The sequence below is a fragment of the Pelecanus crispus genome, chromosome 12 (assembly GCF_030463565.1).
Source record: "Pelecanus crispus isolate bPelCri1 chromosome 12, bPelCri1.pri, whole genome shotgun sequence".
Taxonomy (NCBI): domain Eukaryota; kingdom Metazoa; phylum Chordata; class Aves; order Pelecaniformes; family Pelecanidae; genus Pelecanus; species Pelecanus crispus.
Genome location: NC_134654.1, coordinates 8633201 through 8658257, shown reverse-complemented (window position 1 = coordinate 8658257; position 25057 = coordinate 8633201). Strand labels below are relative to the sequence as shown.

Below are 25057 nucleotides of genomic sequence, written 5' to 3'. Positions count from 1 at the left end.
AGATATGAGGATACGAGGTGTAATTACTTCACTGCCTTAAGGATAGAAGTCTTTCTTTCTGATTTGACCACAGTAGAACATCTGCATCACTCAACCACAGATTACCTGGCTCCTGGGAGATGCTTTCAAAGCACCCAGTTGCTACTTGGTGACCCAGAAGAAAGTTTACCACCTACTCACAAAGCCTCATTTTGAAGTCCTGTGCCTCTCGTAAAAGCAAGGAATCTTAAGCTTCTTCAGAGCATGGGCCACGTGTTAAATGCGTGGACCGCTTGTGCACCGTTGCACAAATCACAGCTTCCGATACAAAACTGTATTCCAGGGATAATTCCTTTTCAAAAAAAAAAAGTTATTATTGAGACTAAGGAAAAGTATTTAACATACGTACATTGCTTTTCATGGAAGCTTGCATGGAAATAAGGAAAAGAAGTTGGGACAACTCAAACTGCCTGTTTCCCAGAAACACCAAGAGCTATGCGGAGAAGGCATCGCTGTGTACGACTCAAAATCATGTTTACTGAGAAGGTTTCGGTTTGTTGTATTTCCATTGTTAGCTGTACTGAGGAAACTTTTGGAGGCCTCAGCCCAGTCCCTGTGCTGTGGGCTGCCCCACAGAACGGAGTGCGTCCCACCATAGATTTCAGTTTGTGGCCCTGGAACATGAATATATTTTCATATATTTATTGAACTCCACCCAGGTACGAGCTTGTCCTTCTTTGGAAGGACAGGTTGTCTAATTTGGGGTAAACCAAACCGCACAAGGGATGTCTTGGTTCTGCAGGGTAAACACTGAGGTGCAAATGCCCTGCCTGAAAGTGCAAACGTGCTGAACTCCCTTCAGTTGTTGAAGATGGCATTACTCCGACTCCTCCGCTCAGTCTCTGCGCTGGAGGTTACCTCCCACAGAAGCATAATAGGCAGGAGATACCTGCCTGCACCTCCACTGCCCTGAGACAAAATCAAGGCAAGTAATTTCAGCTCTTTGAAGGTAGGTTTGTGCTAAAGACCCAGATTTTCTGCTGAAGTGGCTGACACTAATATTATTTGGGGGATAAGGGGCAGCCTTTGGCAGCAGACAACTGAGGGTTGTATCATCCTCAGCCAACACAGGAAGATTTTCCAGAGCTTGTCTGTTAGCACCTTCAATAAGCTCCTGACTTAAATTCTCCTTGACTGAGAAAAGAGCAAAATAGATTATGTATGCACAGAATCATACAAAAAACTATATTTAAATGTCTGCGCAGGTATCTAAATAACATTGTGAACAGAGTCTCAGTGTTTCACTCTAAGTCAGGCAGAAACATTTGGCATAGGCCTGGACACTGAACTTGTATCTCCTGGGTCCCAGCCCACCGTTTCAATCACAAGACTATTAGTCTTTCTGAGTATGGATTTGTCTATCCCCTATGTCTTTTCCATCATCTCTAAACTTGAGTGACTCCTATGACTAACGTGATTGTAAGTCATAAAACATTAAGTTATGACACAATCAAATCAAAGCCAAGAAATTCATGGTTAGGGTGTAGGCTACATTCTTAACTCAAAACCAGAAAAGCAGCATTGCAGGGTAAACAAAAGGATGAAGTGTCAGCCCTCATTTTTCATTTTTGGGCTCTTATCAGTTTGTATCAATTTAAGCCTTTTTAAAATATGTAATTTCTTTGACTTATTTTTTTCCCTCTAGGAACTGAAAATTATTCTGCTTTGAGGTCTGGAACCTGCCATACAATAAACACTACTTAACTGGGACATGCTTAATAGGGATGGCCACTTTAATGGGACATCTCCTAGGGAACCTATTTATGTTAATGAGACTGAATGACAATGACTGTTTCTTAAGTGGGGCAACAAAAAGAAAAAAACTCCACTTAACAGGGAGGTACTCAGCTGTTACTAGTTTGTTAAGTGTTTAACCAAGTGTTAAATAGTCTAAAATTCTGAGCTTCCATCTTTTAATTCAAAAATGGAAAATCAAAACACATCATGATGAAATGTAGTATTATTATTTGTACAGTGGCGTGTAGCACAAAGAAAGGGCCAGGCTGTTTTCAACTATGCCAGAGTTCTTTTCTCCAAAGAGCTTAAATAACCCTTTTCTCCAAGCATGGAACTACCTGTAGATCACATTTGTTCAGAGATTCATTGCAAAAGCTAGAAATAAAACCCATCTGTCCTAATTCTGAATCCTATATTTCACCCTCTCACCCCAAATCTTTCCATTTCTGCTGTTTGAATAAAAAGATGGAAGCAAAAAAGTCAAAATAGGAAAGCTTCTTAAATTGAAGTGATCCTGTGATCCCTAAGAATAGATATCTGAAGACTTCCGGGAGCCTCCAAAAGCCTGTAAGCCATTTTGAAGGTTATTTTCTTCCTGAAGATCTTTTGTGTTTTGTGGTTTCCTCTGAAAATATGTATACACATTTCAGGGGGGAACAAGAGAGCATGTTAAGAAATTGTCTTAAAAACAAAAATCCCATCTTAGACGACAGCTAAATAAATTTGGGGACTCTCCCAGGCAAACCAAGACATCTGATTATGCCATTGTATCCTGTTTGGCAAAGGAGAGAGTGAAGGAAAGTGATAGACATGAGGGGCAGATGGAGTTTGCCTAATGTGTCTGTTCTTTTCTTCGCTGCCTTTTCAATTTAAGAATGTAGCAAAATAGCAGCTGCTCATAATTTCATGAATCAAGAAGTATGTAAATTTCAGCTACAAAATTTGTTGCATAGTTAGACACACACACACACAAAAAGAAGGGGGGAAAAAAAAAAAGAAAAAAGATCTTGCTTGCATCTACAACTTTCTTAATCCTGCACGCAAATTTAGCTTTCAGGCCTGGTTCTCCTCTCGTTTCTGAGCGAACCAAGAGTGGCTCAATCGATTTCGCTGTCGTCACGTAGGGCAAACGCTGCGGGATAATTGTGCTTTAAGGATTCAGCTAGTCTCTGCTTGTTGCCCTGATGCTAGCATGGAAGGACGAGCCCGGCATGAAAGGCTCCTTTCACACCCCTGAGCTACCACCGGGGCTTTACGCCGTAGCTCTGCTTCTAGGCCGCAGATGCGGAGGTACGGAGGAAAGGGGTTGCGGCAGGAATGCCTCCGCGAGCAGGAAAGCCAGCGCTGTGAACAGTTACCTGAGGATGCTGACAGTATTCAACTCTCGTGTTTCAACCCCTAGCAGCCCCCGAATTAAAAGATGGAGAAAGTGACTTGAAATGTCTCATCCAAATGTATGAAACGCTGCTCAGAAAAGGCTGGGGATCGGGGCCTCCATATACTATACAGCTGGTTCTAGTTTTCAGACAAGATTTACTAAACACATGTAAACCGTGCATATCTGTTTGAATACTTTTTGTGCAAATAACTTCCTCTGTGGTCAAGCTGTTCCTCTCAGATCCAGGCTACAGATTTGTGCTTTATACTCACCACTTTTTTACCCTTGGATTTCCACCAGTATCGGTTCACACTCAGAGTACGAAACTGTGAAGAAGGGAGCTGAGTTTGGCAGCAAGAGTCAGGAGAATTTACAATGCAAAACACCGAGCAAACTCCTGATAAAGGGCAGAAATCATCCCTGGCTTAGCTCCATCCCAGTCAGTGGGCCAGATCCTGAGCAGCTATAAACAGACACAAGACCGCGTATTTCATAGGAGCTGCAACCGTTTATATCATTTGGCCCGACAGCCTCTTATACAGATGCCACATTTCACCAGTTCTAGTGGGGTTTCTCCTGATTTATGCCCACCGAGTGAGCAAGCAGGGCAGTGATCTTTCGTCACCAATTAAAACTGCCCCACAATTATATTTGCCAAGCATCATGAATTCAAACTTTAAACACAAAGCAACAGCTGAAACTGAATATAAAGAAGCAGGAGGGCAGAGTTTTATGATCGATGTTTTATTGGAATCATATAAAAAAGAAAAGCATTTCACATATTTCATGGAGGTATTTTATGTGCAAATTTAATATGAATCCTCTTCGTGTTAAACTCTTACGTGATCTACGTACTTCAGTATATAAAACACAGTATAGGACAACTATGAACAAGTTTATTAAAGCAGCTTGGGCTCCTGTTGACATCACCAACCACACAAGTGCTTGCTCAGGGTTGGTGTGATCTTATCAGTCTCTCCTTATATTTCAGGTTACCTACTTGTTCGTTTTCCCTATATATCTTTCATTGTTACAAGAATTCAACTCATGGGCAGATCTCTAAGATAAATCTGCTTGTCTGTTTTGGGAATATGGCTCTAGTTCTAATTTTGCAGACTTCGTTCAGGCAATACTCCCTTTGACTTCAGGGATTTTTGCCTGAGTAATCCTTTCAGAATTGGACTCTCCGTGATTTTCATTTACTTAACAACTTGGCATTACATCTGTAAAATATTAGTCCAGTAATGTAAAATATCAGATTAGATTTATGCATTAATCTAATCTATATATGAAGCTCGATAGTCAGTTCTGTTACACTGCATTATTGCAATTCCAGGCATTCTGTGTCACTTCAGATTTGTACTGATGATGTAAGAGAAATAAAAAGTGAGGTTTCTAGATAAAAAATTGGTAACCTGTGTATGTGAAAAGGAATTCTAAAATTTTAAACAAAATTTAAAATAAATCCCCACTTTCAGATAAACCAGGTGAATGTTTCTCTATCAATCACAAATGAAGGAAAGCACACAAAAAAAGGCTAATCTGAAATAATCAACAAAACAGTAAGCTATTAAAAAGGAAAAAGCAGGTCAAAATAAGTATCTAAAGTGCAATGTATTCTCTAAGAATCCTTGAAAATGACAAATAAGCAATTGTTTCTTTCCTGTGTGACAGTTGCAGTCTGAAAAGTAAAAAATTACTCTTTCATACATGTTCATAAACTGCATTTATAAACACTTCACATAACTAAATTATATTTGTTTCCTCCAGGTTGGCTGCCCTTGGACATTTTCTCCTTCTTGCAGTTTTAATTTTTTTTTTTTTATACAATCCTTTCATGAAAGCAGGTCTTATGCATATGGCCCTGATTCAGCAGCCAGCCCCACGCAGCAGGGCATTTAAGAACATGTTAAACTAAGGTTTTGTACGTGCTTTGGTACTTTTAAAAACTGGATACTTGGAGACAACCCACCAATACGTTAGTCTTACATCTTAAATACATTTACTTCTCTTTATGAATGCTTTCAATTTGTTTTACTCTTTTTGGGCCGAATCCAGCTTGTTATTTACAGAAAGAACACATTTACAGAAAGAACACAACAAGATTAATAGGCTATGGTCTGCACTGGCCTACACCCCTGGAAATTCATAGTGATCCCATCAATTCCCATATAATTTCTTTGGATTCACATCAGGTTAAAGCCCCAATCCATGATAATGCCAAGCAGATGCAAACAAGGGCCAGCATATAAATGTGGAGAATCATAGCCAGAATAAGACTGGATCTGTTTATTCCAGAGGAGAAAGTAATGTTTAGATATAAAAAATTACATGGATTTTTTTTTCCCCTCCTATTTGGTAATCCATCGCCAGCCGAACACCAAGTAGGAAACGATGCAATGCCAAGGGGAAAAATACATTTATTTCATACATGTTATTAAAGAAATACTGGATCGGTATGCTACCCCAAGCGCTTCGGTTCACTTGCATGTATGATGACAGGCACCCAGTACACTCTCTTCAAAAGGGAGGTTCTCCACACAAGAATGTTTCCTATGGGACGCAGCATCGGTTTTGCCGGTATGGCAGCTGCAGTGAACTTATGGCTTCCTCTAAGGGTGTCTATTTTCTCCCTTTCTGCATTAATCCAGAATTACTGTTTCTCCTACCCTAGCATTCAAATGCATCAACCCCAAACACAGTTGTGTTTGCAGAAAATCACAGTTGTGCTCAGTCAGTCACAGTTGTGTTTCTAAGAAAAGATGCGCCTCCCAAAATGAAATCTCACACTCCATAGTGGAAGAAAAACCACCTCAAACATCCTAAACATCACATATTACAATAAAGCCAGCTTCCCGGTTGCCCCGATAGCTCCAGCGAGCACTGCAGCCCTGTGCTCAGGGCTTGGCTGTACAGCGGTGCGAGAGGCAGGCGAGTCGGTCTGTCTCGGTATCTCCCCATCTCCGCACACACCTGTCTCTCCATCCCCGTGCACCCGTCTGCCTCTCCTCTCCCGTCCCTGCGTGTTGCAACAGGGCCCAGGCGCAGACGCCTCTCCCCTCGGCACCCACGTGCCGGAGCCGGCTGTGCCGATGCGGGGCTGAGCCACCCCGGGGACGGCCGGCACCCGCGGGGGACCCGCCGCGAGGGGTGCGACCGCTGCGGGGTGGTGACAGGCCAGGACAGGGGGACCAAAACACCCAGCTGGAGGAAGGGAGCAGAGGGGTGTTTCCTCCTTCCCTCCCCACATGAAGTGTCTGTGATTGGAAAGTGAAAGAAAAACCTTTTTTCTCTTTTCTTTTCCAAGAGAGCGTCAGCTTTGCACTCACCCGCTTTATAGGCCCTATCTGGAAGTGAATGAAAGGGAAACTGGTAGGTGAGGGAGCAGCCTTGGAGCTGCTTTATTCATGTATTTCCCTCCATCTCCTTCTTGCAGTTTCCCTGTTCTGCAACCCACCAGATGCAAGTGTCCGACAGTCACCACAAGATTTTTATCTCCTGGTGACCGCAAGTATTTTACAGAATGGAGAAACTGAGGGAAGATTCAGTGAATTGTTTCGTGGCACGAAGAGCCCTGTGACGGCAGCTGAATGCAGCTCCCATCCCAGCTGCAGTCACTGAACCAGCTCTCCTGCCACGGGGGAAGTGGCACAAAGAAAGCAGAATATAATCACCCCAGCTGAGGTTCAGAAAACAAAAAGGGATTTAAACTAATAATGCTGGTTTCAGCTTCTTATTCCTAAGTAATATGTGAAATATTGGACCTGAAGATTCTGCAGAAACTGGGAGAAATACCTGGCTGGGACAGTTAGTGGAGGGGAAAGCACAGCCAAAAAGGATCCCTGACGGACCAGGGAGGGAGAGATGGGAAGAGAAGAACCTGAAGCGAGAAGTGGCTGCATGAAGTGGGTGAGGAGATTCATGATAGGAATAGCAAGAGTTAACTACCACAGAAAAGGATGTGCAAAAAACAAAACCCTAACAGAAACCAGTAAGAGGTAAAAAATAAGTGGAAGGTTCCAAGTGAGAAAAAAGGTGCGAATTTTGCCTGGGAACATAACCTACTAACTCGTCTTCTAACCCCTCGAAGGACAGGGAAGATAAATGCCCGGATCAACGGAACGGTGTTAAGTCAGAGAGGAGTGCCAGCGGGAGCGTGCGCCCTGCCCAGCCGGGAACGGGCTCAACGTGCCTGCCGTCCGGCCAAACGCTAGCTCTGATATCGTCCTGCACATGCGATAAAGGACAATGAGGCAAGGGCACTGCTTACAAATTAAAACTGGTATGAACCATGTACTTACATAAATTCGGTACGAAACTTATTCACTGCCAGCTACAGGGAGTGGATAATCTGATAGGTCCTTTTCTTCTCTAATTCTCTTGATTGCCTATGGGTATTGTTATTACTTATGCTGGCCAAAACATGACCATGCATCTGGATAGAATATACTGTAAGAAAAGCAGCTATTTGACAGAAATGTTGCAAAACATATTCAGTCTGGGAAGACTGACTCAATTCACTAGACACACTACTCGTTCTTTTGGGGTCTTCAGTGACTTCTGCTGTACCTGGCAGAGAATACCGCTACGATGTCATCACACGTTTTTGTTGGTATGGGTTAATCCACAAATCCTCAAAGAAGATCTGTTGTGGGTTATGCTGGATACTTATAAATGTCTTCAGAGTTAAACAGCAAGTAACCACACCACCCAAATTTACTTTGCTTTTAATTGTGGCCATTTTCCCTGCCCTCTATGAGAATTGCTTTCTTCTCTTCCATCTACCGGTGTGTATCTGTGGCTACGCAGTGGTCAGAGGATTTCATGCTTAGATCACGTATGCCACCATCTACATGATTTGTGCTTAAACTTTCACAAATTACCAAAGAATGTGGAAATCACCATGTTGGTTCAGAACAAGGGTCCATCCAGCTGAGCCTCCTGCCTCTGCCCGTGACCGTAGGTGGACACCCAGGGAAGAGCGGGCAGGCACATGGGATACTTCTCCTCGGTACTGTCCCAGCTTCCAACCGTTTTCTGCTCAGGGGGTTTCCTGAGCTTGTACACATCACGGTGTCCACATCACTGGCCAAATCCGCCGGCAATTTATATGCTGCAAAACCTCTGGCTACTACGACAGGTATAAATCAAGCAGTATTGGAGTCACTGACAATAATTGGGAAAAAAAAAAAATCTGTGATTTGGAAGACATATATGAGTTTTGATTTTAATTTGGGCTAAATCTCCCAGCAACATAAATTATCTGTCTGTTTGGCTGTCTCTATTCTCTGCCATCCCTATGGGGTCTCACTATGCAATGGCACAGTGTAATAAGGATAGATGGAGCACAGCTTGCTTTGCTCTCAAATCCAGTTTAAGAGTGAACAGAACGACACTTTCACAGGGGAGCGGGATGGGATTTGGAATGAGGCACTCCTTTTCAGTGGGCACAGACACATGGAGCCAGGCAGCTGGGGACAAGAAGCAGCTGAAGAAAATGCAAAGATGAGAGCCATGAAAATGAGGAGAGAATGGGCTGGACAAGGAGCAGGCAGGGGTACAGATAAGGCTCTAGAGGAACACTTTTACGGGAACTGATAGAAATTTGCGAGTCAGTTTAAGTGAAAAAGAGGAGAAGAAAAAACAAGAATCCATGGAGGAGAGATTCAAAGTTACAGCCTTGCTGGGAGACGCAGCACCTCATCTTTCAGTGCTCTGGCCAAGGAAATAAGCCAGATTCGCTAAGGCAAAGAGAAGCCTATGTCCAGTGAGCAAAATTGAACTCATGGTCCAAAATATCTTAATGAATGCAGACTGCTGCCCAGAGGAGCAGCTGTGACAATGAATTGTTTCTGACAAGTTTGGGACCCTTGGAATAAAGGTCCATTTTCTTCAGTATTCTGGACGACGACATGTAAAGCATAGCAAGACCAGTTGCCATTGATGGCCCAGTGTGCAAATGTGTTAATTAAATATCTGTATTAGTGACATTTTATGACAGGATGACGTTATCAGGAAACAAATTTTAATCAGATATTTGCCTAATTCCTAAACCAGTGCCCGTATGACTATATCTGGAAGAAAACGGAAAAGAAATCTGCACAATAAACCTACAAATATTTTGGATGTAGCAAGCATTACTGAAGTATTATTAGTTACTGCCATCATTTTAGATTTAAACTTCAAATACACTGTACTTACTTTTTCAGTACTCTATTAGTGCATGTTGAAAGAAGTTAGCATTTACACAGATCAAATCTAACCTTAAGAAAACCTTCCTCAAATGAACAGACGAAACTGATTTCTCAAAACAAAATAATCCAAGGAACTTCATTCTACCCATCTTCTTGCCAGGGTGCACCAAATTTTCCAAGATCTTCCTTCCATCTCACATAGGTACGGTTCGGCAGGAACACAAAGAAAATTATCGCTTGCTCCAGGGAGCTCTGTACCCTGCAGAATCCAGCCCGAAGAAATACAGCACTTTGAAAAACCAGAGCTGTCAAGCAAGATTTCCTTGGGCTTGCTGCCACACAAAATGGCAAATAAGGGACTTGATCCTGCACGGAAGACAATAGGAATTATAGGTGCTCAGCTTGTCTTCCAGCACAGTTAAGGTTTCTCAGTGCTTCCTAAAATCAGCCGTACTGTTTATTCTTACTCAAAATTATACAGCTAAAAGCTTTGGTATCTAGCCACGGAGCTTTTATTTCAAATTGGCAATAATGTGACAAGATGTAACTCCTGCAAAAAAGACTACAATAATGTTAAAAATATCGTAAAATATTATTTATATCAGGATACATTTGTTACCCCATATGACAATCATTCATATTTCTTGACAGATATAAACCTCTGCTTAACACATTAGTATCAAAAATATTACCAGATATAACACTGTAATTTAATACCTACCAAATGTATTTTAAAATATTACTCAATTTAAAACTTTGGATTTTAACCAGATGTGGTTCCAGAAAATGATTCAGGTCAGATGCTTTTTTCTTTTCCTTTTTCTGTGCGTGCGCGTTCAAAGTGGAGCGTTACTATGTGATTTATTGTACTATGACTGCATGCCCCGAACCTAAAACAGCACCATGATACTTCATCCTTGAGGCTTACACACCTGCAGTCCAAACTAACAAGAGAAAACATCTACATGGCATGGCAGGAGTCTTTGAAATGTCTCTTTGCAGTTGCCTGGACACAGAACAGACTGGTAGAACAGGGAGGCAGCGGAAAAAGGGTGAAGACAGGAACTCCAGCCTCTTTCATCTAGAAAGGGGGGACCATGGAGAGATTAGAGGAAAGGATTTTGATTAGATCACTCGAATGTGAAATGATGCTTCCCAGGATTAAAGTCCTATTTTAGAGCTACCAAACCGGTTACGTTGTTAGTCAGAATTTGGAGGCTCGTGCAGCTCCATCCCTGCAGACGGCTGTCGCTCAGCAGCACCCGACACCCTCTCGCCGGAGCGGGGGGGACCCCGGCCGGGCACCCCCCGCCTCCCCACCGCCACCCCAGCCGCGGACACGCAGCCACCACCCCAGCAAAGAGCCCGAAGCGTGGCAATTCTGCGGGAAAAGGGGTTTCCTTCTCAAAAGGCATCGCTGGGTCCAGCCCCACGACAGCCGCGCGTGCCGCGGTGCGGAGGCTCTTGGATTTCAATCTCGTTGAGCGCCCAATCTAGTTCACCGGGTGGAGGCCTGACATTTTCATAACCGAATGCCATTACTTTTATTCCCAGTACAACCAACTAACAATTTGAAGGTCTATAGTTGTCGGGCTGATCATTACGTGGAACCCATTAACATAAAACCCGCCATCGCAATTAGTATCTTTGTAAGCAGCAGCCTCAGCAAAAAGTGGAAATGGAGGCTGAAATAATGGTGCTCCTCCAAACGAGGACGGCAGCAGATTGGGAAATAATCTGTAGCAATTGCCCTGCCGCTGTCTCTGCCGTAACTTCTCGAAAGATAGACAGAGCCGTTTTCAAGTAGTCAACCTGCTGACTTGAGTGAGCACTAAATTCGCTTGATGATCAAACACAGTTTGAGAAAAAAAACCCCTACACTCACTCACTTACCCAGAGGAAGATACATTTTGCTTTTACAGACGAAGTGCAAAACAGTGCAAGTAGCTGCGTTTGGGAAAATCCCGTGCAGCTTATCGATTACAAAGGGGACAGGTACAGGCGGCGGTTTTGCCCGTTTCCCAGCAAGGAAATAAGGAATGCTTTCTCGAGGGGGTAAGGTATTTGCAGACTGTTCGCGTACACTGGTTTGTTTTGTTAAGAGATGAGCCCGGTAAAACGTTCTCTGCTTTTCAGGAAGGGAACAGGGAAAATGTTCGTATTTATAGCAACATTATTGTTCAGAACAAAGTAAGTTATTTCATCCTTTTAATCTCCGTTTCTATGGATATCCTGTGCGGAGCTATGATCTGATTTTCCAGCCTTCATGCGAGTCGCCCCCTCCACGGCAGTGGTCAGTGGCACCAGCCCTATGAGTAAGTGCCTGTCTACATTTAAATAAATCCCTTTTAAAGACGCATTCGGACCGCCCCGGACACAGTGAATCAGGCTGCCTCGAATGTACTTTTTCATTGTTGTTTCCCCTAAACTCTCGCCACTTATCTAATTTTAGACTGCAGGCTCCCCGAGAGGGCCAACAACCTTCCCCGCGCGTTCGGGAACCATTTGCCGCGGGCGATGCTCGGCCGCCGCCCCCGGCCCACCGCGCCCGCGGGGCATCCGCGCACAGCGCCGGCCGCGGCGGGGGCTCCGCGCCGCGGGCACTGCCCCCCGCCCCGCCGCTCCCCGCACCGCCCCCCCGCTCCCCGCACCGCCCCGCACAGCCCCCCCGCTCCCCGCACCGCCCGGCCCCGCACCGCTCCGCAGAGCCCCCCCCCGGTCCCCGCACCGCCCGGCCCCGCACCGCAGAGCCCCCCCGCTCCCCGCCCCGCCCCGCACAGCCCCCCCACCCGGCCCCGCACCGCCCCCCCGCACCGCCCGGCTGCTCCCCGCACCGCCCCCCCGCTCCCCGCACCGCCCGGCCCCGCACCGCCCCCCCCCCCGCTCTCCGCACCGCCCCGCACCGCCCCCCCCCCCCCGCTCCCCGCCCCGCCGGGTCCCCCCCCGGGACTGCACGCGCGGGGGGGGCCGCCCTGTGAGCGCGCGGGCGCGGCGCCCCCTCCCCCCCCCCCCCCCGCCAGCGCACGGGCTGAGTCCGTGTTCCGGGCGGGCGCGGGCTCCAGGCCGGGATTTGGGCGCTCCCTGCCCGCTTCCCTCCCCCTGGCCCCCCCGCCCCTCCTCCCCCCTCCCGGCTGGCTCCCTCCCTCCCTCCCTCCCCCTCCCTCCCGGCTCCTGAACTCCAGCCCCTCTCTCTCTATCAGCCGCTCACTCTGTCTCAATATGTCTCAAGATGGCGGCCAATGTGGGATCGATGTTTCAATATTGGAAGCGCTTTGATTTACAGCAGCTGCAGGTCAGGCTCCCCCGCTCGCCGCACCGGCCGGGCCGCGCCGCCGGACCCCCCCCCCCCCTTCCCTTCTCCGCCTTCCCTCGGGCCCGGCCTCCCCCTCCTCCTCCCGCTGCCGGCCCGCGCCGCCTAAAGGGAACCCCCCGCTCCGCCCGGCCGCGGCGCTCCGCTCCCTCCGCCCCCCCCCGCCATTGATCACCGGCCCCATCGGAAATTGATCCTCTTTGTTCAATTCATCGATCAGCCCAAGATGGCGCCGGAGCCGGCGCTGCCGGGGCCGCCGCCGCTTCGCCCGCTCCGTCCCGGGCTGCTCTCTTCCCCGCTTCCCGTTCCCCCCCGGCGGCCGGGGCCGTGCGGGGCGGCCGGGGCGGCGGCGGGGCTGCCGGCGGCCGCCGCTCCCCGCCGCCCGCCCGCCCGCCCGCATCCCCCCCGCCCGCCCCTTCCCGCCGCCGCTTCCCCGCCGCCTTTTCTCCCCGGGAGCCGGGGAAAGTTTACCGAGTGCCGGGACTTTGTGTGGGGGCGCAGGGAGCCGGCCGGGCTCGGCGTGCAGGCGCGGCGCGGCGGGGGCTGGGGGCGCTGTGGTGCCGGCCAGGCGGGCGCTCCCCCGCCGCTGCCCGGCCGCCGCCGCCGCCTCGCCCGGCCGGGGGTGCCGGCCCCCCGCCCCTCCGCCGCCGGCGGGCAGGGGGCTGCGGCCCGCCGCGCTCCCGCCGCCCTGCGCCCAGCGCTGGCTCCGCGGAGGGGCGGGGGGGAGGGGGGGGCAGCCCCCGGCGGCGGCGGCGGCGGCGGGGGGGCGAGGGATGGAGCCGCGGCGGGGTCCCGCGGGGCAGCCGGGGGCGGGAAGGGGGCGAGCGGCCGGCCTTGCCCGGCGCGGGGCGGGCGGGGGCAGCGCCGTGCGGGCTGGCGGCGGGGCCGGCGGGGCGCGGGGGCGTCCCGCCCGGCGGGGCACGGCGGGCGGCGGGCGGGCACGCTTACATAATTCACGGGCGCTCCGGCCTCGCCTGCTGCCCAGGATCTGACAGATGAGCGGAATATTGATGCTTCACTGTGCTGGCTCGCAGCCGCCTGTGCAAGTCTTGTTTTCTCCGGGGGAAAGTCCTCGCTAACCGGCTTTCCGTCCCCCTTTGGGTGCGTGCCCTGAGGAAATGGCAGATCCACTATGGAATATAATCGCTGGGGTATAGATAAGGCCGGGGCGGATTGCGGGGGGGGGGGGGGGGGGTGTCAAACGATGAATTGGTGCTGCTCCCGCCGCTGAACAGGGTTGCAACATGCGTGTTTCTCCCAGTTGATTGGCGCAGGAAAGCGCTGCCCTGCCTCTTCAGACCCTCCGGTGCCTCCCGTTTAAATAAATTGGCTCGAAAGCCGCCGGCTGCCCGCCCTGGCCCCCTGCGCGGCGGTCCGGCCGGGGCCCTGCCGCCGGCGGAGCCCCGGTGCCGGGCAGAGCCGCAGCCCCGCGGGAGGTGCGGGGACGCTGCGGGGCCCGGCGGGACCCGGCCCCCCCCCCCGCGGGGCTCGCGGAGGGTGAGCTGGCGGGAGCGATGCTAAAAAACCCCAGCAAGCCCCAAAACGGGAAGTGCTGCGTAGGATCTGTAGCAGGAGGCTGGTCCCTGCTGACTTTCAGGTGCATTAGGAGGTGGGGTAATGTAACGTTTTGGTTTAGGCTCTTCTCCCCCCACCCCCTTTCGTGTTTTATTGTTTCTTTTAAAGGCTTTGGATTAAGGTAGACTTGGCTGAACTTTGCTAACTTGAAAGGGTTCTTAATAGTGACCCAGAATACCTACAGGAATACAGAAAACGAGATCCAGATGTAGAATTGTATAAAATAAAATGGATTAAATTAAGATGTAGTTAAACAAGGTCTGACATCTTTAATTGTGGACTTTTGCTTTTGCCTCTGTATATGTGTGGTTGTACTTGCTTAGCATAGGAAAATAAACGCTCCTAACGTCACTGCGATGGTGAGGAAGTCTAAATATTTCCTGTAAAAATAAAGCCTTCAGAAACACTTATTGATTAAAACATATTATGCGAAGGTATCTATCATGTAAATTAAATTCTAAAATGTAATGAACGCAGCCAAATGGCATTTTGATAGATTGTTCTATTCTGTTTTTAGTAAAAAAATAGCTCACTTTTATCATAATTCAATTTCTGTGCGTACTGTAAAACCTGTTGTGGAATATCACTGTACAAACCTTAATCTCATTTTTGCAGACTAAATGTGACAGTCTTGACTAGAACAGCTTGTAGGTTCTCCTTTGAAGCATTCCGGTAACGCTAGCTTGAAGCTGTTTGAACAGTATTCATTACCTGCTTTTGAGGACTTGTGATTATTTATACACGTTGCGGATTGAGGCTGTTCACCTTTTGGCAGGTTCACCGGCCAATCTGTGCGCAGTGCGAAGTTTATTAACTTTGCACGCGGTCTGTCTGTGGAGCGTCCTGGAGTGACCAGAGAGGTAGAGAGCACCTTCATCCATATGCAGAATAGTTAATTTGTTTCAAATTAGCTTTTTATTTTTTTTTTATCCACCCATCTGCACGAAGAGGTAGTGTAATACTTACTCCCACTTGCAGATGAAGCAATATGCTATAAAAACTATCGTTACTGAGTATGAAGTTCAGTCTTACAGAACTGTCCGTGCCTCCCTCCCTCCCTCCCCCATCATTCATTTGTACTAACGTATTTCGAGTGTGGAATTATAGAAAACAAAAATCCGTTCGTCTGCACTTCTGTTACCCTATTCCAGGACAAAAACCTGAAGGATTTATGCTTGACGCAGTTCCACCTGTGCCCCTGTAAACTCCAGCTCCTGTAGCTCTGGGTCTAGATGGCTTTGAACCCCTTGTTTTTCTGCATGAGAAAGTTGTAAGGAGCTGAGACTGTGCGGCCCCGTGTCGCTGGCAGCGGAGCGACATGCACCCTGTCTGCTCGCAACTTCCTCTTCTGCCTTCTGTTAGAAGACGACGTTTAACTGTTGATGAGCTTCGACCTGCCTTGTAATATTAAGCAGCAGTTTTCTCAGGATTGTATCAATATTAATTAAAACCAGCCAGGAACACTTTAGGGTCTGACTCTTAATTATTTATTTCCTTTCACTAAATAACCTCTTGTTTATAGGAAGAGAGATTTCAAGAGTTGGAGGCAGGATTAAATAATTCAGAACTTGGATTAAAGAACAAAAAGGTCTGTTCACAAGTGGAACATGAGATGCAAAAATGGCAGTTTCCTACAGGTATCAAACGTGGCTCTTCACTTGAGGCTGTACCTGAAAGGCATGCAGCTGAACACTTAGCCCTTTTCTCTAGTAAAGGTTAGTTATATTTCCTAAAGAAATGGTGGAATTAGCATGGCATTTCTGCACCAATTTGCCATGTGGTTGAAGATGGACCCACGTTTGATAAACTGATGGCAAGGGAATTGCAGTGCATAGAGAAAACAGATCCTTGCAAACGGTGAATATTGTGGCACTAAATGCAAATTAAATCACTGGAGAGATGCTGCTTGCCCCCGAGTTAAAACCGCGTCTCCTGTTTGGAAGCAATTGTGTGATCTGAATCAGGTTGACGTACAGCGGCGTGAAGGTTACCTGCTGTTGCATGGTCCTGTTTCGAGTTTGTAGTTTTTGATGTCACCATCACCTTCACCATAAAAAACCAACCCTCTGCTGCAGAACAGGAAAGCGAGCGTCGTGCTCCCGTGGGTATGGCATGCAGTCCTCTTTAAGATTTTGTTTAATATTTCTGAGTGTGTGTGTGTATGTATCTGTATCAGAGGAGACAGTTGGTCCTGTCGTATCTTTTGGACCAGCAGTGTTGCATGAGTAAGCCTCGCTTGGCTCTCAGATCTAAGTTGAATCTGCAGGATGAATGGAAGAAGTTAATACCATTTGAAAACTAAACAAACTATGCGTTGAAGTATTTTGATGATAAACACAGGTCTCAAAATGTTACCGTAGCTTTGCAGGACAGGCACGCATATTGGTAAAAAGTACAGTTTGTTATTGCTTTTGAGTAGAATGGCATAACTTGTTATTGTCAAGCTAGGGTATGAAAATCTAAAGCCAAATCTTGCTCGCACGTTTCTGTTTTTTAAAATCTCATCCTGGTATTGCATCATATATGATTAAAGTAAGGATGGAGTATTCTATGCATGCTGTGACTAGCTGTTTAAGGTAAACCATTGATCTTGTAACATTATAAAATTTGTAACAAAATCTGGAAAAACTTAGTAGTAATGAGTAGCTTTTAAATACTGAAGCACTTCTATTATTTAATTAGAAACAGGTGGAGTTCTTGGCATCTTTTAGTTGGATCTGATTGTACCAGAGCACAAGCTGATTTGTTTTAAGTGAAGGAGTTAACGTGCTTCATCAGAAGTGGAATTAGCAATTGCATCTGAGTGTTTAATTTTGTTTATCCGTGCAGGTCACTGTAGAACTTGGAGTTTCTGTCCTAAAAGTAGACAGTGCTTTACTATTTATAATGGTAGTTAAATGTGTATTGAGAAAAGAGTCTCTAGCTACTGTAAATATGTGTCTGCTCCTCCCTGCCTGATCAGAGATGTGTAGTGCAAGCAGCTTGGTAGTCCTTCAAGAAGATGCAATACAGGGAACAGAGAAGGATGTAAAAGCCAGGGCACTGCTGCCAGTAGACTCTGATAGCTATCGTTGCTTCCCTGCAGCAGGAAGGCTTTGGCTTTTTGTGGTGGTCAGGGTGGTGGCCCTGGACATCAACATGCGTGACATACTGGAAGAAAGGCCCTTGGTGTACTTCTGAGAATTTGGCTTTCATGGGATTCTTTGAATCCTACTCCTTGAGTCCTGTTCCTTGGAAAGGAATTTCTGAAAGCTTTTCTAGCCCTCTTTCCTGTTCCTCAAATGAAATAATGCTCGTCTGAAACATGGCAGAATTAGTGCGTGTTTCAATCGCTCTGCTCTTATGCCAAGTTTGTGGTTAATTGGATAATGTATTGAGAAATGCAGTACTGAGGATTTGGAATACGGTAATGGTTGGGATTTTTTTTGAAAAAAAGATTGCACTGCTTGGCTGTGTATAACAATACCAAATAAGTAATGGGTGAAGCATTTGCTATAGAAGAAATTACATGCAGTCTAAAATTCCAATGAACAATTATTCTTTATTTGCAAGCTGATTTGTAATGCAGAAAGTGGATGTAGAAAAATGCATAATCCAAAGTTTCGGTTTGATCACACTGAGGCTGAAAATAAAGGCAGTTTATTTATTGGACAGAGAACAGATACATACATGGATGCTTAGTATTTTTTAAGACACCAAGCAGGCAGTGCGGATTGACTTGTGGTCCCTTTCATGTAAGCAGGGTAGTAAGTTCCCATCTTGTATATTCAGGTTTCTCTTGCACGTGTTCTTCACATTTTATTCTTTGCTTACCTTTGTGTTTGGTTGTTTCCCATATACTTTATGGGCAAGGTGTTGAAAATACAACATTTTCTGGATTGAGGATACAGTGACAATGTTCCAGCATTGCATGAAGGAGTAGGAAGATGTGACGCTGAGAGGGAGAAAGCTGAAATGGGGTAGTTAGCAGAAGACAAGGAGTCTAGGGCAAAGAGATCTGTACAAGAGTGCTCACACATGGGATTGTAGGTGTGGTGTTGAATTTACCGGGAAAGATGAGAGAAACTGAGACCTCACGATCAGAATAGTTAATGTCCTTAAATTAGTAAAGAGAAATCTTACTCATTTTGTGACATACATGTTCCCAGCTTGTTTTTGTCATCTCTGGTTTGTCAAGGCAAATAAGTTAGTAATTTCTGCTTTTACTGTTAGCTATAGTGAAGAAAATACAGTATATTGCATTGCTTGGGTTGGGAAGAACATGGAAATCTAGAGAGATAACTGAATGTTAACAGCGGTAAGTTTTTATAAAAGATTAAACACACAGTGTGCAGATGTTGGGTGTAGGTTGTTGGATGTAACAGTGGTCTTCCCTGTTGTCGAACAGTACTTGCATTTCTGCGAAAGCAGTGGGCAGGAAAGAATTTGCACCAGATCCACCACGGTTCCCTGCTTGTGCTTGAGTTTTGACTCTAGCAGGATACAGCAGTCCTTGCTGTGCTGCTACTCGGTCACTTCTGTGACTTAGCAGAGTTAAGTATTTAGCATGAATAAACTTATTTCTCGGTATGAAGGTGCTAAAGCTGGGCTATGGCCCGACGGCTCTGTGCAGATGTGTTACAGCAGACGCAGGTTTGAAGTTGGAGCCTCTCAGACTAATGTTGTCTAATAGCTTTTTGCCTCGCTGGCAATGCACTTGCTTCCTTGCCTCGCAGTAATTTAAGGCTTTTGTCGACGGTTGGGGTAATAAGGAAGTTTCTGTGAGGGCTGGAGTTGTTGTGCTGCTGTTTGATGGGGTGGAGGGAGGGGAGGACTTGTCTGTCTCCTAGTTGGGTTCATGGACCCACAGGGATCTGCTCTGGGAATACAGAGGTGAAGATTACCCTTTCTTTGAAAAGCTCAAAAGCAGATGCACAAACGTATTTAAGCTGCCGTATTTAGATGCTTTAAATTCCCCCATATCTTTGTGTTTCTGGCTGTGAGCTTCTTTTAAAAAAAGAAAAGTGTAGGCCATGGCTGTCTGAGGCTTTTTCAGAGGAGTTCGTACATCAGTGCTGAACAGATCCTGTTGTTCCTATCTTTGTTGTGTGGAAATGTACCTTGGTGAATAAGCAAGCTTGGACATAACAGCATCTGGAAGTGCCAGTGCAAGGTTCTGTGAAGGATATGAAAATTTAGGCCAAATTATTGGTAAACGGCTGGACTAATTTCGCAGTGGGGGTAGACCGGTCGTTTCATTGAATTCAGTGATCTTGCTGTTGGCTAATGGTCAGGTGAGCCCTGGTGTGCATTGCACAGGAGTATGCAGGTGACGCCAAACTGTGGTCTAATTCCTGCTTACATTTTATAGTATCCCTTGAGCTATGGAGATCGGATGGTCCTGTGCTGCGGCATTACCATGTTGCTGTGGGATTGTTCTTATGGGTTTGGGGGGTGTGTACGTGCAGGGAGCCTCAGTCGCTTCTGATGCTTACATTGTAGAGGTCTTTCCTTGCTGAGAAATGTTGGCTTCAGTCTGTGGCTCACATGTGACAAGCTGAGAACAGTAATGCTGCAGGGAAGTAAAAATAAAAACAAATGGAGTGGGGGAAATGACGCTGTGTAAAGGACTGGATGGGATAGAGGGAAGTGGTGAAGAAAGGAAGGAGTTAAGGAGTGAGCTTAAGCTGAGGACTTGCAAATGAAACTCTTATTGCAGTACAGTTGGGAGGAGAGCTTATTTTAGAATTTATATAAATATTGGGCAGTGCAGCTGGTGAGTATGGAGGGTCTCCCAACAAACGCCTGGCTGTAGTGTTGCAATCAAATCCAGCTCACCTGCACTCACTGATCATATAAAAGGATAGCCTGGGGTTTACCACCAAGATGTTCTTGTGGAAACATCCTGGGAAGATTTGTATGTGAGATACCAGGGTGATGGTATGACTTCAGAGTACACTGACAGATTTTTAATGTTGCCCTGTGACAAATAGGGCTTACGTTCCTGTTAGACTTAAATAGCTTTTTAACCACTTGGATGGTATTTCAAGGTATTATGAATAGCAGCATTCTCATTGTTCTTAAAAAAAAAAAAAAAAAAAAAAAAAAGAAAAAAAAGCAATTGAATAGCTTTAGACTACTTTTTTTTTTTTTCCCCCCAAATGAAGACTCAGACTAGGTATGTCTGAGATGCAAAAAGGTCACATGTTTTGCATGGAAATGCCCTGCCTTATTCCTATAGAAACTAAACTGCAAAGCTAAAAGGTAGTGCTGCAGATGATGAAACGCACAGAAGTTTGATGGGTCAAGTCTTACTCCTTCTGTTCTCTCTGGTACCTCTGCTAGGTATTTGAGGTTGCGTGGTGTTGCTGATCCATTATTTTAAGGAAGACAAAAGATTTTGCTAACCAGAACGGTAAGCTTCAGCTGGTATGCATCAGCCCATCAAAAATCTATACACTGTGAATACTTACTTTGGGCAATAATGCTTAGGGGGACTGGTACTAATGTACAAAGCCTTTAATTGGTTCAGATTCAGTTTGAGCGAGAGTTACTAGGTAGCAGCGACTTTGAAATAAGTTGGGAGTTTTCAGTCTTGCTGCTAGCAGTTGATGCATGCCTCTTCTCGGCTCTGCTGTGGGTCTGCTCGGGCCTCTGCGCATGGCACCCAGCCTCTGCTGGTTTACTTCTCCATCTGGAAAACATTGATAATGCTCCTGACCCCTCTTTGAGGCACAAGATTGTGCGTTAGCCCTTAGTGTTCCTTTTTGCTACTACTTAATTCTGTGTTGTGTTGTGGATAAATAAGACTTAGTTGTTGCTACATTTTCTGCACCTTTGTTAGCTTTCTTTTTAAATGGATTAGACAGAGGATATACTACTGTTGATTTGTAGGTACTTTTCAGGCTTGTTGCTGGAAGCAATGTCTATAGAAATGAATGTGAAAAAAGAACTGAGTAGTCGGGTGTCCTAAGAGACTATTGTTGATGATTGGTACCAAATCACTGAGAGAAAATGTTTCCTGCAAATGGTTATAAGGTTATAATCCGGAGTTATTCATACATACACACTCTCTTACTTTAAAACGTACCTCCATGTTCTTTGGTATACTGTTTGAAGGCAAGATAGGCAATTTATCAAGTTTCCCTTCAAGATTTCTCTGTACATTAAAGGCTGCTTAAAATTTACATTATAGGCACCCAGTGATATGAATGTTGAATTTAATATTCAACAGTTTGTGGTTGCATCATTTAAAACTGCAGTCCTCAGCTAGCTGCAGCGGTAGGTTTGAAACAGCTCCCTGTTTGAGAACGACCGGCCGGCCTCTGCCAGCTCAGGTGAAGGAGGATCTGCAGTCGCTAGCAGGGCTTTTGTCCAAGCCACGCTCCGGTGGTTGCAAGGACTGTAAATGGCAGCATGCGAGCCCCCCGAATGGCAAAAGAGAGGGATATGTTCTGAGCAGGTTTTATGTACTGTGTTCGACGCGTATCTGAAGGCTGAAATTCTTGATTCACCAAAGACGTATGATGGGGTAGCTTGAAACTTTTTCTTACAGCAACTTTTATCCAAATTGTTCAGGTTTTGCAGTATCGATAGCCTGCTAAGACTGCCAGCGGGGTTAGAGGTTATGATTTAGATGTCTACTTGTGCCATCAGAAATATTGATCGCCTACTCATTTCACATGCGTTTGCTTCCTGGATCGCTGTGAGGCTGGAGGGGTGCTGTGCTCCGTGGCTGAGCTCCTGCTCGCTCCTGCTGCTGCGAGTCGGGCACAGCTCAGTGAACTTTGCAAAGGTGAATAAGCTTTATCCCTATTTAGCACAACACAAAGGCCCTGACCCAGTAAGCGTTATCACATGTGCTTAATTTTTAACACATGCGTAGTTGTAGCCTTCTGACTGAGCTCGAGTGGGAAGGAGCTGCCTTCTCTAACCCAGCCCGTGGTGAAGTTGTGAATAGAGGTGAATCTCTCCGTACTAGTCCAGTGGCTTCTCAGTCCCTTCCTTTATGTCATGTTTCTAATCAACTTTGTTCTTTTTCTTGTTGTTTCATTGATGTGAAATACAGATGTTGTCAGAATAGCTCAATAAAATTTATACTTGTGTTTTGTCAGTAATTATTTTTCATTTTGTTTTTATTGGGTATTTACACATTTTATTGCGTGTGCATGTCAAAGTAAATTTGTATCGTGCTATCACTTAAAGACGTTTGCTTCATTTTCAGGCATAAATAAAATGTACCCTTTGTCTAGGATCTGAAATATGATAATGTTAATTTTGTCAGCAAACTACATATCTATCTCTCTGTTGCAACTTTTGTGTGTGCATGTTAATATCGATAGTACTCAACTTTGGTTTGGTATGTCTGGTATGAGCATAGTTGCTTTTTTAATACTAATTGTGGAGATGGGATAATATTAAACATTTAAAAACAAGGAACCAGTAGTCTTGCAATTGATTTTCTGTGGAGAGACCTCTGTGCAGAGTTGCTTACACAATTGTAACCTTAGTTTCTTTTATGTGAGTGCAAGAAGTGTTTCATGTATTTAAAAAGTAAAGAAGAAAAAAAGCGAATGCACTGGTTACTCCTCCCTTCCCTTCTTCCAGCTCTGTCCTGTCTCTTTCAGGAGTGCTAGTTTTCTTTTGCTTATAGGTTTCTGCACGTTTTCTTTGGCATGGAGTCTTGCTATCGAAATTCTTCGGATGTTGGAAAAGGGCAGCTTGCTAATATTGTGTCTTCAGCTCATCTCTCCACTGCTGTTCATAACACCCTGCCCGTTTTCTCAAGCAAGCATACTGTATACTCATAATTACTGCTTGCACTCAGAATGTCTTTTTTTTCATTGCTTTCAAGAGTGAGTCGATACTTGCTGCTTTGTTAGGAGTAAAGTCAGGGGGCTGCTGTGCTCTTGCTTCACGGGCTACAAGAAACATTAGGTGCATGGTGAAGCAGACAATGAGGGAAGAATTGGTCTATGAGAATTTATTTTGTGTATTTTCCTAATGAAGAAAGCTTTTCTAGTCTTGATTCTGCGAGACTGTGGGTGCCGTCTGTGTTACTAACAGTCCTTAGCCCCTGCAGGACTGGGGATTATTTCCCTGTTTTAGATCAGGATTTGAATCAAATTAAATTGTCTTACAAAGCCATACTCTCAGTTTTATGGATAAAACATTGTTTGCTGTTTCTGTGCTTGTGAGGAGGAGCTAGTTTCAGGATTTTTGTGTATGTGCAGGCAGAGCTTTGGTCAGTCCCATGATTGGGAAGTTGTATTGTAAAGGTGCTTTCTTCTGTGCAACTTCTGATACTCATTTCTGTCTGAGTCCTTTGCTGTGCTCCATGCCATCAACTCGTGAAACTAGAACTGTGTGGTTTTTTTTCTTGGGGTGGTATGATAAATACAGCATGAACGATTAAAACGGCACACACGCTGTGCTGTGATCAGCTTGGTTTAGATAATAAGTTAAAATCCGTTAGCATCTTGAGATGTTCTGGCATACCCTGAGAATAGTCAGTTCTTTAATGTGCCAAGCTAAGTAGAACTTGATTAAGGTAAATATCTGAGTTTTTCTGTCTTGTAAATAGGACTTGAAGTCTAAAATTGAAACTCTGAAAACTGTGAAAACCTATTTTAACTAGGATTAGAGGAGGAATTTAGTAGTTCAGATTGTTTTTGGGATCTTAGAAAGTGGTCACTATGCCCCAGAGCTGTCGTACGTGCCATCTTTTTGAAAACTGACTTTACTGCAAGGGCTAAAAAGTTAGTTTGGGACACCAGCATGCTGTACTTGGTCATTCAGTGCTGTCTCTCCCAGTGCTGTAAAAGGTGCTTTCTGTGCTTGGCTGCTGCCTGCTGTGCCAAAGGTTGTTACGTCTCCAGTCTCACGGGCTTGCAACTTCTGATACCCTTTAGCATCCTTGCTGCTGAAAGGTGATGGTAGGCAGGCGTTCATTATTAGAGGCTTTCTTCTGGAGCACATAAGCAAACGTGGAAGCTCCTGATATCAGGAAATGTTGGATATGTATTATTTTTCATTTCTTAAGTGAACTTTGGTTTTGTACAGATAGATTAAATGGAAGCTGGTAAGCTCTAGCAGGCATGCCTGATTTGAAAAAACACGCATACTTCTATTGTTTTTGGGCATTCATTGCTCTTTATCTTGTTCCCTTCTAGATATGTCATGGCAAAATGCAGTCATAGATCGTAGTGTTTTTACGCCCTATTTGTTTGCTATAATCATTTTACCAACAAATTGTGAAGTTAATTTCAGTGGTAAGAAATTTTCATTCTGTAGCTTTTTTTTTTTTTTTAAAAAAAAGTAGTTGACAGTTGGCAGCAGCCTCTTTGTACAGTTTCTTGATTGTCAGCTCTTCATTATAAATTTACTTTCTAAAAGCTGACTTAAGGCCTGACACTTTATTTGTCTAACTGTCAGTTACACTAGTTTGGAGACCTAATAAAAGCCTCTCATCTTCCTATTGAATTAGGCCATCCTTTACCACCCCAGTGACTGAAGTAAAACAACTCTAATAGTATCTTTCAGTATCTATTCCATTTTTGCTGGAACCCTGCTCAGGGTGTCTTCTGATACTTTATCCTCACTGTGACAGTAGTTAGTTCTCTGGTAAAAGGTCACTGTAATGTTTTAATTGGATTTTTCAGCTGCAAGGAATATAAAAATATAAGTTTATTAATAGAGGAGCTTTGATCTTGAAGGATTCCAAAACATTTGCTGCATTGCACGTACAGGAATGGTTTAGTTTTACTGCTCATTCAGGGATAATCGGTTTTGTTGTGGAGCATGGAAGCTGGATGTTCTACCTAGCAGGTCAGGAGGAGTGAGGAG

General features: G+C 45.4%; 1 protein-coding gene across 6 annotated transcripts in view; it reads left to right on the top strand.

Moving 5' to 3' along the window:
- The first annotated feature begins 12539 nt into the window (after positions 1-12539).
- CUX1 (cut like homeobox 1) overlaps positions 12540-25057 on the top strand; it is a 286475-nt gene continuing 273957 nt past the window's right edge. For all 6 annotated transcript variants that reach the window (XM_075720282.1, XM_075720281.1, XM_075720283.1 and 3 more), the window contains exon 1: positions 12540-12640. In XM_075720282.1, coding sequence (XP_075576397.1) covers positions 12578-12640 — 63 coding nt within the window. In that variant the 5' untranslated portion in view covers positions 12540-12577. The remainder of the gene's footprint in view (positions 12641-25057) is intronic.